At 34.8% G+C, this 17,200-nt stretch overlaps 1 protein-coding gene across 5 annotated transcripts in view; it reads right to left on the reverse strand.

The window, feature by feature from the left end:
• The window catches only part of Sclt1 (sodium channel and clathrin linker 1), a 183,094-nt gene that overhangs the window by 75,411 nt on the left and 90,483 nt on the right, over positions 1-17,200 (reverse strand). For all 5 annotated transcript variants that reach the window (XR_010051460.1, XM_063260768.1, XM_013140782.3 and 2 more), the window contains 3 exons: positions 15,711-15,801; positions 9,876-9,967; positions 719-896 (listed from right to left, as the gene is read on the reverse strand). Coding sequence is in view for 4 of the 5 variants with exons in the window: in XM_063260768.1 (XP_063116838.1) it covers positions 719-896; positions 9,876-9,967; positions 15,711-15,801 (361 nt within the window). In the remaining variant the exon portion in view is untranslated. The remainder of the gene's footprint in view (positions 1-718; positions 897-9,875; positions 9,968-15,710; positions 15,802-17,200) is intronic.

The following is a 17,200-nucleotide window of genomic DNA, read 5'->3' on the forward strand; positions in this document are numbered from 1 at the left end:
TGCTGGCTGGCGCTAAAATGACATGGAAATGCTGAGAATGACCTCGCCTGCACTCAGTCCCTGCTTGGCTGCCACATTTAGCAGGTGTGTGCTTTTGTTATTTCACCTACTTTTCTAAGTGTCCCTACTTTTAAGTTTCACTTGGTTGCCAGTGTGCTGAGTTGTTGCAGTGATTTCCTACGGTGCCCCCATCTCCTCATGCAGCACACTCTTGTTGATTAGGATGAATTTTCCAGAGCAATTTGTGAGTGTTGCTGCTGTGATCTGGAAGTCTCTCAGTTAATAGACCTTTAGAGCTAAATTTTACTCTGTCAGCTGAGGTTCTCCTCTATTATTGTAATTGTGTAGATGATGAAGAAATAAAGATGAGTAATATTCACCTGATTTAATTGACTAAAAGGGTACACAATGGTAAAGTACTGAGACAGATTTTTTTAAGAAGTATGAGACTTCTAGGGATAATGATTAGCTCTGCAGGGGTTAGGAACACAAGAAAAAGTCTGATATTAAAATATTGGCTTTAGAAGAGGACTGACACTTTATCACATCTTCTGATACTAAGTATTACCATCCAAAACAAAGCATGTCTATTTAATGGCGTGCATAGAAATTTTATTTTCATGCATTTACTCTGGAGCTATTGATGCCTTTACTGTAAGTCATGAGAGAAAATGTGCAGCGTTTTATCACTTATATGCATATTTACTATTTTTCTTACCTGATTTTTTTGAAGGTTAGCTTCTTCTAAGAGTTGCATGCTATCTCTGGCTCTTAAAATAGCCTCATATTTCTCATTTTCTAATTCATTGTACTTGGCTTTTAGGTCTCTGGTCTGCTTTTCCAGATGTGTTTTTTCTGTTCTTAATCGGTCAGCTTCTTGTATTGTCACGCATAACCTAGAAATTAATAAATAATTACAATGTGAAAGTTAAATGTTTTCTGAAGGGAAGGAGGGAGATAAGAGATTTACTGAGGATCTATTACAAAACAGGTGTTAACACCAGTAACTTTTACATGTATTTTCTCATTTGGTCTTCACTACAGTTCTGCAAAGTCAGTCTTATTATCTCTGTTTTAAAGAACAACATATCCAGAAAGGTTTAAGGTTTAATTAAGGGTATGGTCACATAGTACTAGGGTTGAGACCGAGCCTACATATCTGACTGTAATTAAAGTTACTATCTAATATAGTCATATGACAATATTATCATCTCTATATCCTTAAAGATTGAGTTGCTTTTCATATTTATATGGTCTTCTTTTCTTTTTTGCTTGGTTACCCTTTCTTGCCTCTCCAGGCTCACAGAATCATACACACACATACACATGCATACTGATACATACACCATATAAACACACTGATCCACAGGTTTCTCAACAGTTTTGTCTTATGAAAATTAAAATCATGGTATATATGCTTTCCTCACTCAGTGTCTTACTAAACTCCATTAAGCAATATATCTAAAAGCTCCTTCTTTTCCTGGTCTGATGAATATAACCTCACTTTACTGTTAAGTTTCTATTTTCCTGACTATGTATGGGGAATTTAAGCACGTTTTCTTACATTGGTAAGCTATGTGGATTTTCCTCTTTGAATTTCCTCTTCATCTTCTCTGCCACTTTTTTTCTAAGGAGTTTTTTTACTTGTCTCTTTGTAAGAACTCTGAATACTATTATCTGTTAGCCTTTCGTCAGTCTTTTACACTACAAAATATTTGTTTCTTAAACCTTCCTTCTGTTGTTCTTGCTGACTATTGCTATTTGGGGAATCTTTATCATACTAAAAATTCAATACAGACAAACTTGATAGTTTTTTTAACTTCTGGGATTTTAATTTTTATAAAGATGATCTTTCTCATAAATATGTATTACCAAGAAACATACTTTTCATTATAGTCTTTATGGTAGTATAACTTTTAAACTATATATTTTCCCTTGATAAAAATTAAAATTAATTAAAAATGAATAAAGTCACAGTTATTTAACATATACATAAAAATTGCTCGAAGCCAGGCATGGTGGTACACATCTATAATTGTAGCACTCATGAGGCTCAGGCAAGAGAATCACATTGAGTTTGAGGGTAGCTTGAGCTGCACAGTGAGTTCAAGACCAGCCTGAACTACACAGAGATTTTATCTAAAAACAACAACGATAACAAAAACTGACCTATATAGAACTGAGAAAAAATTTAATCTAACTTTATTAGGTCAATAGAAATATTTTTAGTAACCAAGAAATTAATTTGAAAGTATTTAACAATAATCATTTTGCAACAAATAATAGATATAATCACAGAAAAGATTTAAGATCTATTCTTTATTTTATTGTACCTTCTTCCTACCTTGTTTTATTTCATTGAACCTGTTCAGTCTGGAAAAACATGCTTTTAACTCCTGGAATAATTATAATTTATTATTCTTATAACTATATTTCTTTCTCATGCCAATTAATGTTAAAATGATAATATTTCAAAAGACAAAAAACATCAACAGAACTTTGCATTTCTAGGAGTTTATCTTTAGTGTGAAAGAAGAGGAAGACTTGAGACAGTGAACTAGTACTCTTGATGCAAAGCCCTTTATATACTATCTTACTTAATCTTAAAAGTAGTCTGCAGCTAAGTAAGTTAACTTCTTCAAAACACAAAGCTAAGATGTACGCACTTAAACAAAAAAACAAAACTATTTTGTCTGCTGTTAAGTCTCAAAATCTTTGTACTCCAGCAATTTGTATTCCTAGTCTCTTTTTAAAAATCATCAAGTTAATCTTCATTAAGTATTAATTTTATCATGTAGCCCTGCTTAAAGAATTTATAATAAAACTCATAAAATTAAAAAAACTCACAAAACTAAAATTCAACTTTATCTTATTTCCCAAATCCTCTACATTTTATCCAACCATTATTTATTACTAACTTCTGAATCCAGGCTTCTGTTCCATTCTTAGTCAGACCTACATTTTAGCATCTTTGGTTTAAAAATGTATATATTCTATTTTTCTTAGGAGTGGAGAGGGGAAACAAAATGTAAACAGTGGTTAAAATGAAAATCACTTTTCACTAGTCACCTCAAGATTTCTTGCTTGCTATAGTTTATAATAACAATTATTTGCATATTATTATTTATAATAAATACAAAGCAGTAGGTTAAAGCAATTCTCATTTACCTCCTGTCTTATTTAAGAAGCATTTATAAACCAGCAGTCTTTCCTAAAGTGACCTGCTATGCTGTGAGTCCCTTAATCATCTAAAATCAGGAATGGGTTAGAGATCTTTCTTTAGAAAGGATAAATAAATCACCTATGGTCTTCAAACATTTATGGCATTTGGAAAGATCACAAACAATAATTTAAAAATCTAATATTAAGTATTTATTAATGTGTAGTCTCTGGAACAAAGATGATCATTAAAATTGAGTTTCTAATCTATCAGTTTATTAAACAGGATATAGTCACACTTGAAACAGACTTAAATGTTGTTGAGAATCATATAGAAAATATTTAATGAAAGGTTTTTGAAAAATATTAAAATATATAATGATTCCTTAACATAACTGCAACAATTTCAACCAGGTGTGGCAGTGCACACCTGTAATTCTGGCTCTTAGGAAATTGAGGCAGGAGGATCGCCACAAGTTTGAGGCCAATCTAAACTAGCCTGAACTCGATAGATAGATCCTCTTTTAAAAAAATTAAAAAACATGAAACAATAAAAAAAGCAAACCCAAAAAACTCAATTTCACAACACTGAAAGAATATAAAAATTTTCCTTTCAGCGAAGGCCATATGAATAGTAGACTTAAAAAATACCTCCTTAAACAAACATTTGTGGTGATCTTCTAGCGAGCTATTCAATTATGCTTATTTTATGAAAGTTTTACACTAAAAACAACAAAACAACACAACTCTGAACCTTCAATCCTACAAAAATATATCATTGTTGAAAAATAAACATGATTCTTTACTGTAATTAAAATGAATTGAAATTCACCCTCAGATATTATTGATTCCAGTCATTAGCGTTACATAGCACAAAACACAGAAAGTACAAAAATAAAAATCTATAACTAGAATCTTCTTCTGAGGGAAAATTAAAGAAGTACAAGAAAGCAATTTAATAATCAACTGTTGAAAAGTTAAAAAAAAAAAAACCCAAACTGAAATATCCCAAACTCTTTCATTAATCCCAAATAAACAGCTAAAATCAATTCTCTCTCTCTCCCCCCTCTTCTCTCTCTCTTCCCCTGCCCTCTCTCTCATTTTTGATACTGGAAATTGAACTCACGATCTCATGCTTGCCAGGCAGGCATTGTGCTGCTGAGCTCTTTTCTGTCCCCTAAAATCAATTAGTTCTCAATCTGCTACAAACAAACTGATTACATTTATTACCATTTTGGAAAAAAAGACAAAAAGAATTCAAAGACTAATGTTTTTCTGGACATACCCAAATTAGCCATGAATGGATCTGTTACTAGAACCAACATATCAGTAAAATATTTCAGTATAGGAACTCACAGACTATGACCAATTTACCTCTAAAGTAATACTAATGACAGTTTTCTCAGGATGCAGTCCATAAGGGATACGAAACAACAAACGATTCTAGAGTCAACTTTTGCAATAAGGTAGCAATTTTAGATAAAAACTTAGAGTACACTTAAAGTAGTCCAGATCTTCAAATATAACCAAAAATTCATGTATTCCTTCAGAAAACTTCAAGGAAAACCTCTACAATGATTTCCAAAGTGTTTTTTTCCCTTGTGTATCTATTTAGTAACCAGAAAAAGAATACATAATGTTTACCCAACTTCATGGCTTGATACCCCCATACTCATTTCAAAATGAAAAGTACATTTTGAATTTCAGATTGACTAAAACTGACTATGACTGCTTTGGGTGAAAATAATAATAATAAATATTTAAATCAGTAAACAATAACTTCCTTAGATGTGAAAAAACAATTGCTTTCTTTGTTTAATACATGCCTTAAACTTTGTATTTTATGATTTTATCCAATGGGAGAACTGGTTCAAAAATCTTTGTTTCCCTCTTATCAGTCAAGTGGTTTATTTTCTCATGCACTGCATAATTTTGAGTATGCTCATATTTGCCTGAATTTATCTGTGGAATTCTGAGAAGCCTAAGTTAAAAATACTTCCCCTCAAAACAAATTTATTTCTGCTTCTTCTATGCACCAGGACTTAATACTGAGCTCCTGCCACTTTAGTTTTTGGCTGAAAGTTAGTTTTGGTTCAGGTTTCCACATGAACAAACTATATAAATCTGAACCCCAAGCTTATCTGAAGCATTATGATTGTATGTGTATATTCTCAGAGAAGTCCATAATGTTGCTGCTTCCTCCTCCTCCTCCTCCTTTATTCCTACTCCTCCTTCTCCTTTTCTCCTCCTCCCATGCCTCCTCTTCCTCTTTCTTCTTCTTCTAATAGTTGCCAAAATGGGAAATGGTTTCCAATGTTGGCCATATTTGCTAAGAGGTAAACACTTTTTCTGATTTTAGCCTTTCAATAAAGGTTATAATTCCTACAAGGGTTTCAGTTAAGGAAGGCTAGCGATTTAGCTAGCTGCCCCATTATGTAGTCCTAGCCCTGACTTGTTTGCTTATTGATCACTTTGGTTTTAGCTCCTTGGTTGGTTTGTTTCTTTATCTATACCCTTGGGATTTATCTCTTACATTTAAATGCTCAGTTTATAATACAGATGTTTGTTGTAATTTACTATAAATATGTTCACATCAAAAGGGCTTTCCCCAGAATATTTAGTCTGTTACTATGTGACTGAAAGTCTGCCCATTTATAATGAATCCTTATTTTGTTTCCCTCCATTTCTAACTTGCAGTACTAAATTGTTGGTCCACCTAAACATCTACTTCAGAATTTGAGAACAGATGCCAGTGGAATATTACATGTACTATAGGCACCTTTTGTTTTTCCTTTGTACAGATGATATTGGACTTGATCCCTGTGATCCCAGGAAAACAAAGGATAACCAAAAAATTCCCTGACCCTTGTTTTCCAAAACCCTCTATCTCGTATTCTGGAAAAGTGCTAACAGTGAAGGACAACCCTGCTTTACACATCCTAAGGAAGACCCACCTCCAATGTTTGTCATGATTGCCATAATACTCATGCATGTCTCAACTTTCCATTTGCCTATATAAAACGTTAGGCCAGGCCCCTTCTCTAATTTTGTAAACATTCTTCATTAATGAATATTCTCTGAGCTACAACATCTTCAATAAGTGATCTCCTAAATTTATCTGGTATGGGGTCCAGACCTAGATCCCTAATCTCCCAAACAAGCGTATGTTGAAGGTTTAAAGGATTTTAGGGTTCCGAGAGGGTCAAAACCCTTTAGCTAAGCACGAGAGGGCTAAGACAAAGACTTCTCTGGACCACCCATATTTATTAGGTCCAAAGCAAGGGCCTGTAAACTGAGGAAAGCATGGGAAATCAGCAGGACCTTGGGAGTCATTTCAAAGTCTTCTTCAAGTAGTAAATTATGTCAATTTAGGAGACCGGTCTTATCTTCAGGATGACATTTATGGTAGGACTGATACTGCAGGAGTGAAATTCCTTCAGCTGCAGTCTTTATTTACTTAATTAGTATTGGAGCCAAGGTGTCTTCAGCTGTGGCCTTATCTTGCCCTTTGAGGTATCTCTGGCCTCACAGGCCACTACAGGCCTCAGCCAGGACCAGTGATTCATAGACGTCCACTTACTATGACTCAGCTTCCGTCACCAGGCAAGGGGCTGAGGCTCAGGACAGACTCACAGATAAACATAGAAAGCCAATTAGTTAATTTTAAATCCTAATCAGAGCCGCTTTGTAGTGGTCTCCAACAATCTGGTGCATCTGGTCTTCATTACACTACAGAGTCCTTAAATTATTCAACCAAACCTTGAAAGGAAGTGTTAAAATTCTACTTTTCATTCACTTTCACATTACTAATTTAACCTTTTAACACCCCCAACATATTCTATGGTAATCTATCTTTTAAAATGTCTACAGTCTAGGAAGTAAATATTTCCTGAACAAAAAAGTGATTTGTATGCTAAGTATATAAAGATATATGAATCTGTATGTATTCTTCAGGAAATGAAGGTGAAATCACAAACATAAATTCAGGTTGATAGTGGTAGCCAACCAACACCCAACTGTTGAGCAACCCCTTTAAGTATTTATGCAGGGGGCTGGAGATTTAGCTCAGCGGCATAAGTGCCTGTCTTGCAAGCAGGCAGTTGTGAGTTCGATCCCCGGTACCGATAAAAAGGAAAAAGACAAAAAAAAAAAAAAAAAAATTAAAAAAAAAAAAAAGAATTTATGCGTATAAGCAGACGTGTGGTGCATGTCTGTAATTCCAGCACTTGGGAGGCTGAGACAGGAAGATCATTGTGACTTAGAGGCCAATCTGGGCTAGTGAGTTCAAAGTAAGACCCTATTTCAATAAACAAAACAAAACAACAACAACAAAAAACAAACAAACCACACACATGCATACACACACACACACACACAAAAAAAAAAAACCCAAAAGTTTAAGCATATAAATGACTAAGACAATTCAAATGAAAAGGAATTGATTGTATAAGTGTTAGCTATTAATGAGACTTTATTCTACATTTATACTTATCTTTTGACAGCCCTATTTTAACTAGAGCATCCACTGATCAACTTTTCCTCGTGATAATGATTGAAATGGCATGAAGAACATTTAATAATATGTATACTTTAAAACATATTCTGCATTATTTAAACTAAGCATAATTTTAGGAGCTCTTGTCATCCACAGACACGAGGATCAGGTGTGACTGATGCTGGCCACTGCAAGAGCCCCAGAAGCTCTCATGCTGTGCTGTCCGTACTCAAAACAAGTTGATCAAACTATGCTTCATCTGTGAATATGGAAGTCCCTTTCAAGAGGGAATTTTAAAGATTCTTCTCCTCACAATGCATAGAAAATCACACTTACACTGGGATATATCTCAATTTTCTGAGACCTTTTCCTACTACTCCTGTTCCGTGAGTACAGTGTAGCGGTGGCTGCTCCTCTGAGACATTTACAGAAACAATTCTCCTCCCTTTGTTCTTTTCAAGGATATTTCCCATCCCCTTTCCTTGCAGTTTAACTTTTAAACAGACGCCACATCTAAATGATTATGACATTAAGTACTTTCTTTATATTTACAGAGTCAGACATCTGGTGACTTTGAGATTGTATCAGAATACGTAATGTCCTTCCTTATTCTTTAGTTCTGTAACATCAATTAACACAAAGCATGTATACTGCTGTGATGCTTTAACTTGCCGAAGAGCAGTATGTTTACAAATAACCCAGAAGGTCAAGGTCAACTACAGTGCTCTGGCCAAAGAAAAAGAAAAAAGAGACACATAGTCCAGGTAAGAAAGAACTCATCAGCATATTTATTTCCTGCACATTATTCCCTCTTCTTCTTTCTCATCCTGTAAATGCCCTTTTTGTACGTGAGTTCCCCAAAATGGAGTTCTGAGGCCATAGCCTCCCTCTCCATCTTCACAAAATGCCCTTGAATAAAACTGATTTCCTTCTCAGGAACACTTGTATCCTGAGTACTGGCTTTTGAACGGAGAGCAGCTGGACTTGGGCCTGCTAACAAGTTGAACATGAATTTTAAGTATGTTTAGCATATGACTCCTATATCCTGTTCAAAACAAAACTGCCCCCCTCCAAAAAACAAAAAACTTGCCCCAAACTATTCTCTCTATGATAGCAATGGCATTTGAGATGCAGAAACATTTTGGTGGTTACAATGGTAAGAAGCATAACTAGAATTTAGTGTTGGATTATGGACACCAAATATTCCAAAATTATTAGCATAGCTTCAAATGACAGTTGTCTAACTCAATTAGGTGAGTTAATACAGTATTACTGAAAATATAACATGGCATCAACCGATGATGGCTAGAAGGCAAACATCAGTGATAGGGAAGGACTCAGAAGGGCCACTGGATATTACAATTTCCAAGAACATGCGAACAGGATTGGGGAGCATCTCAACTTCTAGGGGACCAAAAGAGTCAAGGAATAAGCTTCAGTTTGCAGGGCTTTCCTGATACATTGAGCCCAAGATGCAGAAACAATCTACAGCACTCAGCTCCTATAGATAATCTCTTCAGTGTTTATAGCCCAAGATTCCTAAAAAATAGTTTTAAAACCTGACATTCTTTTACTTTCATTGCCTTCTATTTCAATGGTTTATTTCTCCTGTCACTGAATTAGTAATAATAGATTCTGGGGGAATTTGAGGTAATATCAATTTTTTCTGATAATATCACATAAAAAAATTAAGTGCTCTTCAGAAGAAAGGATTTTAAATTCCTGAAGACCAGTTTGGTTCACTCCAAAAGCCATTCAATCAGGAATAAAATGAAGGGATGCTTTAGTATTAAAACAAAAACATGGCTGTTCAGTTTTATCTTTTAAAAAATTACTGAACTAAATTTGATGCAGCTGTTCTCTTCCAAATTTATGACATAAATTAAGATAGTTTGTAAAGGATCTGACTCATTAAACAAATAATTTTGGAAATATGTTCAAAGAATGATAATATACACAATATAATTTTTAAAATAAGCATAAAATCAGATTGTATCTATGAGTGTAAGGGCTGGGGATATAGGTTGGTGGCATAAGTGCCTCCTTGGAAAGTGCAAGGTTATGAGTTAGATCCTTGGTATGAAAAACAAACAAACTATATCTATGATTAGTTGATTTAGTACTATAAAATGTATATTCTAATAAACACCATAAACTGAAATTCTACTGTGGCATATATTTTGAAGAACATAGATAGCGCTAGACAGAGTTAACAATTTACCTTGTTTCTAATTGTCTTATACTAGATTGTAACTGCTGTAAGCGCCTATCTGATGCTTCCTCTCTTCCTTGGGCAGACATCATATCCTCCTCCTAGAAAATAAGGAAACTGAAGCTTACTTCAAGTATTTAAAAAATTATTACAATGACTTATAGCACAACAAAAATAATACCCCAAAGTTATTGTGCTGTTAGAATTTTAACATGTAAATTTTTAAAAACAATATAATAAAAAGGGACAGAATCTCCCATCAATACCATATTAAGTAATCAAAACATTTATTTCATATAGATTTCTACCAGTGTTTCAAACAGTTTCAACAGTGCAAGTTTAACAAAATAAGACAAGTGTCTGTGCAGACAATCTGCGTTTAAGATAAGTTCTATTAATTGTACTACCTCTTACTATCTATCAAAGTAACCTCTGGAATATCACCTTGACAATTTCAAATATATGAATAGATTTTTTTATTTGCATCATCTTCCTAGAAAAAAATTCTATCCTTTCCTGCCTGCTTTCATTAAATATGTTCATAATGTCATTTTAATTTCTTTTGCTCTTAATTTTATTTTTTGAATTATTTTGTCGCTATTAACGTTATAACATGCTTAACTCCTATTAATACAAAAAATTCAGATAATAAATTGAAACCTTGAAACAATATATTTCCGTGCATTATATAAGTGCCACTGTCATAAAAATATCTGTATACTTCAAAAACTCATTAAATAGTATTAAAGTCTGCTGTAACTAGTCGTGTCTTTTAAAGATATTCAGCGAAACAATGCACATTTATGATTTACTACCATTTTTAGCTTTTAATCAATTCCTATAGCTGCTATCTAGTCTATTTTTGTTCTATTTCCTCAAATCTTCCTTTAGAATTTTTAAAAATTTAGGTCTGTTGAGGACAAACTCCATTTTTGTTTATTCAACAATCTTTTTTTTAATCTCAATTTCAGAAATTTAGCTTTACTACAGACACAATTCTTAGCATTTTTTTCCTTTAGCACTTAGAATATATCATTCCAATGTTTTGTTCTTTCAAAAAGTACAAAAAAATGGTACCAGAGAAATGGTGTCATTGCTCTGATTATACCTAACTATGTGGTTTATAATTCTTTGGAAATGATTCATGGGAAGACTTTGGAAAGGTTTGGAGATGCTGGCTAGAGAAGACCTAGAAAAATAGAAGCCAAGCTTGGTGGGGGATTCTGGTTGGAGCTCAGAAGACCAGAATGCTGATACAAATGAAGACAGTAAAGGTCAGGTTTAGAAGGTTTGAGTTGGGAATAAGAACTCCATCAGGATTTGGACTGGAGGTTATATGTGTAACATTCTGGCAGAAAAATCTGTTTATATTTTTCCCATTTTCTGAGACTTTGTGGGCAACTGAGATTTGGGGTTATAGCCTAATTAATCTGGTGGAGGAAATTTCAAGGCAGCCCAGTATTCAGGCTGTGGCCAACAGTGACAATATGGAGCACATATTAGAGCCAAAAGTTCTAAGAAGTTTGAAGTTTCAACAGAAAAAATACTTCCAAGTTGGGGCCAGGCAGAGCTTGGTTGAAGAAAAGATTAGCAATAAAAAGAAGCCAAGTACTTTGCATCACGACAATAGGAAAGGGGGTTTGAAGGTATCTCAAGCATCAACAAGACCCCACCCTTAGCTAGCACAGGGGTACAGACTGTTAACTTTCATTTGAAAAGAGAATCCCAGGATGTCTTGCTCACTTGGGGTTAAACAGGAAAATGTTTCCTCAAGTTCAGCCATCCAGGCACTCAGAACTATTGCCTAATGCTCAAGCAGGTGACAGACCTCAGCATCTCCCATGTGGTACAGCTTTTACAGGTATGTGGAATGCAACAGTTATGGGGTCATGGAGGCTTCCATCCAGATTTCAGAGGAAGATGTGGGAGGCCAGGCAGCATGCCTGAGAGAGTAGTTCATGAAAGTAAAGCCAAAAACTGTGAACCTGAAAATGTAGTGGAGACCGTAGGAAGTTGGAGATGTCGGGAATTTGGAACATCTTCCAAGGAAAACTACAGGTGGTGAGCAAAGGCACCCAAAAAGAGAGGCTATGTGGGCCGCAATCAGCAATGCTGTAGGGATGGGCTTAGGCCTCCTGGAGTTCACTTTTCCCGGTAACTTGCCTTGGCTGCTGGACCCAGAGACACAGGACATAATGTCTGTTCTGCTAGGTTTTGGTCTTATTTTAGTATGATTTCGTTCTATCCCTCTATTTCTCTCTTTGGAAATGGAAATGTTTACCTTGTGCTACTCTATATTTGATGAATTTAATTTTTTTCTTTATTTTTTTTAGCTTTACAGGGATCACAACCAAAGTTTACCTTTAGTCTCAGAGAAGACTTTGGATTTGGCTTTATCAACAATGCTAGAACTGTAAAGATTTTCGTGGTGACATTTAGAGATGCACTAAATGCATTTTACTTAATGAGAAGGACACGAGCTTTTGGGGGGCCAGCAGTGGAATGGTATTGCTTAAGATATAAAATGTTTTCTCCAAACTTCATGTGTTTGGAAGGTGATTGGATCACAGCAGCATTGGACTCATCAGTGCATTAATCTACAGATGGGGTTCAGTAGTGAAACATGTTATGAGGTGGGGATTTGATAAACGGGGGTCACTTGGGGTAGGGCTGACCTGGAAAAGTATATTCTTGTCCTTGTCTCCCTTCTATCTCTTTGTTTACTGGCTACCTTTTTCTCCACCATTCCTCTCTGCTGTCCTGTTTCTGCCTTGTAGGCGGCTGACTGTGGGCTGAACCTGAGTCAAAACAAACCTCTCTTTCTTTAAGTTGTAGGTATTAGGTATTGTGTCTAGAGATGGAAAAGTGACTAATTACAGTTTCTTTTTTTCCAGCCCCTCAACTACCTTCCTTTGTCCTTCCTTTGATCTCTTTCCCCTTGTCTAATAGTCTTTCTTCCATTATGTAGTCTTTTTTTTCTAGATTCGTATGTGAAGGAAACATGTGATACTTATCTTCCTGAGTTTGGCTTATTCTTCTTACTATGATGATCTTCAGTTCCATCTATTTCTTCTGAAAATTACATGATTTCATTCTTTTTTATGCCTGAATACTATTCAACACATAGATATAGATAGATAGGCAGAAGAAGTCAGCATGCTCACTTTAATTCCTTCTGTTACTTACTGAATAGTATAGCTGGCTTACATGATAGCTTAATTTTTACTGTTTAAAGGAAGCTCCAACACTGATTTCTATAGTGGCTGTGCTAATTTACATTCCTCCTAACACTGTATCAGGAAGGATTGCTTTTTTCCTGCATCCGTATCACCATTAATTATATTTTTTACTCTTGATGATAGCTATTCTGACTGGGGTGAGATGGAATCTCAATGTAGTTTTATCTTACACTTATGTCTTTTATCTATTTTGAGTTGATTTTTACATAGGGTGAGAGAAAGGGATTTTATTTCAACCTTCTACATGTGTATATCCAATTTTCCTAATATTTTACAAAGGGTATCTTTCATCTAATGTATGTTTTGGTGCCTTGTCAAGAATCAGATGCCTGTGGCTGTGTAGGTTCATTTTCTGGGTCCTGTGTTCTTTTCACTGGACTATTTGTGTGTTTTTATGCCAGTAACATGCTGTTTTAATTATTGTAGCACTTTAATATATTTTGAAGAGGGATATTGTGAGGCTTTCCCACATGATTATTTCTGCAGATGACTGATTTGGTTAGTTAGGGGCTTTTGTGCTTCCACATTAACTTTAGAATTGTTTTTGAGTTCTGAGAAGAATGTCACATATTTTGATGGGGTACTTCCATAGTTTGTTGATGAGAACTCAGCCATTAATCTTACTGTTTCCTTGTTCAGATCATTTTTCTATTGCTAGTTTTAATTTTTTCCTTTACAATTGATATCATGTTGTATCTAGAAGTGATGCTTTTATGTGTGTGTTTATCCTACTTGGGGTTCACTGAGACTCCTGGATCTGTCAAAGCTTTCCACCAAATTTGGAATGTTTCTAACCATTATTTCTGTTGTCCCCCTGCCAACTTTTCCCGTCTTATGGCAACTCCAGTTATATTTATGTTGCACTGGTATAGTCCCACAGTGGCTGTTAAGGTGGAGTTTAAACTTGGTTGGCTTTGGTACACCCCCCTCAAGGACTGGTGAAGTACACTTCTGGGTGTCTCTGGTGAGTAATGGAGGCACAGCTTGGGGTCTATGTCTGTTCTCTTACCACTTCCTCTCTGTTGCTGTTTCCATGCTCAACTCCCACTGACTATAAACTAAGTATCTTTGCTCTTCCAGGCTCTTTTGCCATGATGCCCCTGCTTTGGGGAGCCAGCTGAGTATGAACAGATTCTGCCAAACCATTAGATAATTTAAACCTTTCCTATTTTATTTAACTTTTATTTCCTATTTAATTTCCTATTTTATTTATTTAAATCTTTCCAACAACAGAAAAGCTAATACACCCACAGATCTCTTCAATATTTTTAACTCTGATTTTTGTACAAGGAAATTTTTATTCAATCAAATTTTTAAAAATTCCTTAAACATTTTTGATAGCTGGTTTGAAGCCTGTTCTTGCTAACTCCAACAGTGAGGCCCACTGAGAGTTCCTACTGACAGCTTCTTTGTCTCTCTAATATTTGCCTCATGTGTATAGACTATACTTTCATGTCCAGTAAGTTTTGGTTGAAAGCTAGACTTTTTTTTTGATAATATACTACAGTTCTAAGTTTTGATTTGATCTTTTGAAGATTATGATTTGTTTGTTTTGTTTTGTTTTTTCACTGTTGTTCAAGTAGGCAATTATCCTGTTTGGAACTGAACCCAGAAATCTGTTCCCCCTACAATATGCAGCAGCTAGGACTCTAGGGAATGCCTCTGCATAATTTGAGAATCAGTCCAAATTTGGGAAGAAGTAGGGTTCATTTTTTATGACTTTCTTGCTGTTATGGAATCCCTTCTACTTTCCAGCTTTGGAGGTCTGCCCTCTGATACTTCAAATAATAGATCTTCAGCTTCCTGTTGTTCAATTTGTATATGTATTTAGAATGTACTCAATCATAAAATGTACCAAACCCAAATATTTAGTTCCATATGTATATGCATCTTTCCAGAGTAAATTTTCTCAGATTTATCCCTGATTCCTTATTGAACTCCTTGTGGTTGTTCCCATACACCATATGGATTATCTGGCTGTTAGGTATAGGTCTAGCAAGATTTTGTATTAGAATTTGGTCTCATTTTTTATGTTCTCTTATTGTTAGCATTTTTTCATTAAATTCATAACTTCTTACCAAGACTTCAACTCTAATCAGGAGTACCTTATGACCATTTAAAGGTGGTGTTTTCTGACACCACAGCTGTAAGGACTGCGAGAACAAGCAGGTCAGTTTTTACCTAATAATTCTGATCTCTTTCTTTTCTGTTTTGAATGTCTTCTACATATAAAAAATTATCCAGTTTTTATAACTGTTTTCTATAGGAGAGTTCTTGTAATCCCTTCTCAAATTTTTTACTATTGGAGATCCATACTTAACATTTTAGAGATCAAGAAATAACGATTAAAAAGTTACAGAACTAATAAATGCTTAGGGATTTGCTTAGGGATGATTATATTTTATTGAATTAGGGTAAAGTGGATGGAAATAGAAGAGTCTTTATATAGCTGTTTCCAATATTATAATTTAACTTACTCTTTTCACATCTTATATTTAAGGATCAATAAAATATTATCCTCTAACAATCTTCTTTAACACCCACACCAAAATATACAAAGAAAATTAAGCCATTAGCTTCCCACTGTTTTAGAAATGAAAAGTACCTTCTTTTGCATTTGTTCCTGAAGACTTTCAGTCATTTTTGTTAACTCTTCAACTTTTGCTACTCCAGCTCTCAGATCTAACTTGGCTTGTCTAAAAAAGAAAGTAAATTAATGAATACTGTTCTCATAGGTCATAAAAAATAAAAAGAATAGAAATCCAAATTTGGTAAATCATTACTCATATGTACCTAAAGTTGGATCTAAAATTATGAAGTATTTATTATTAATAAAATGTTAAAGTGAATAAAATGGGAAAAATTAATTGGATAATTTATTTTAATCACTTATAAGTCCAACTATTTAACTACATGGTGACCAAAAATTGTATATTGTTTGCTAATTTTTATAAGATAATATAACAGAAAATAAAAAAAATGACAATTTTATCAAATTCATCCAGTAAATTTACTGTATATGGTGTATCTTATACCAAAAGCAATGTTACAATCTGGATAGTAGTATTTAGTCTCTTTGTGAATTGTTTTTGCATTATTGTCTTTCTTTGAACAATATACTTTACACTGTTATGTTACTATTTTCTTTTGTTCTATGGGTAGTATAATTTCAATAAATTGTCTACCCATTAAAGGTAACGGAAAAGACATCAATGATGGATACTTTGGCTGGCATTTTGCATCTTTTTTGATTATTTGATCTATTAGACCTAATCTAAATTGTAAATGATTCCTTTAATTGCCCTTATTTTGAATAAATAACAAATGAGTTCCAAATTTTGTAGTCCAGAAGGTGCATAAATACTTTTGTAATAATGTTTTTTCCTTGCTGTGCCACTGAGCAATATCCCAGTTCAACCTTGTTAAATGTGGTCAGCAGCACAGAATTATTATAATGACTGACCACCACTAGAATTTTTAGTTTTCTTTCTTCTTTTCAAGTTCTATCATTTCTTTATTGGCCTATAAATAGGCCAATAAAGAGATATATTTTTTCTTTCAATTTCAAAAGATAGACTTTTCCTTTCTATTATGCTAACACTGTTTTCTTTTTCAGTTTTCTCTTTTGCAAATCTTTTGGCACTTCCTTATTATTCAGTCTCAATGTCCTAAATATGTACACTTTGTATTGTAAAAGAATATCACTGAGTTCTGCAGAAATATAAAACATATCTAATGTACTTAAGGCAAACCTTTTTACAGATTATGGCTCAAAAATTGTAGGTTATGACACTAGACCAGCTCGGTGGGTCTTGTACCTGCCTGGACAGGTCTCGCCGCTCCCTGCCAGGCTTGACGGACTTAGAGTTCTGGGCCTGCCAGCGCCATCAGTTCCAGAGGCTGGGCGGCCTGGGGTGAGTGTCCCCTGTACCATCCCACGAGCCCAGCTAATTTGGGGCCCTGGTTCAGCCAAAGACAGGGAACTTCAAGTGGCCTCCTATTGCACTGGGCCAGCTAGGGTGGGTCTTGAGCCAGCCTGCCCCACCCTCAGTGACCCTCTCTCAATCTGGGGAACTGGGTGGCCAGAGTCAAAGG

Source organism: Cavia porcellus, unplaced genomic scaffold (genome assembly GCF_034190915.1).
Source record: "Cavia porcellus strain 051 isolate PalLab524CR breed Dunkin Hartley unplaced genomic scaffold, mCavPor4.1 scaffold_14, whole genome shotgun sequence".
Taxonomy (NCBI): Eukaryota; Metazoa; Chordata; class Mammalia; order Rodentia; family Caviidae; genus Cavia; species Cavia porcellus.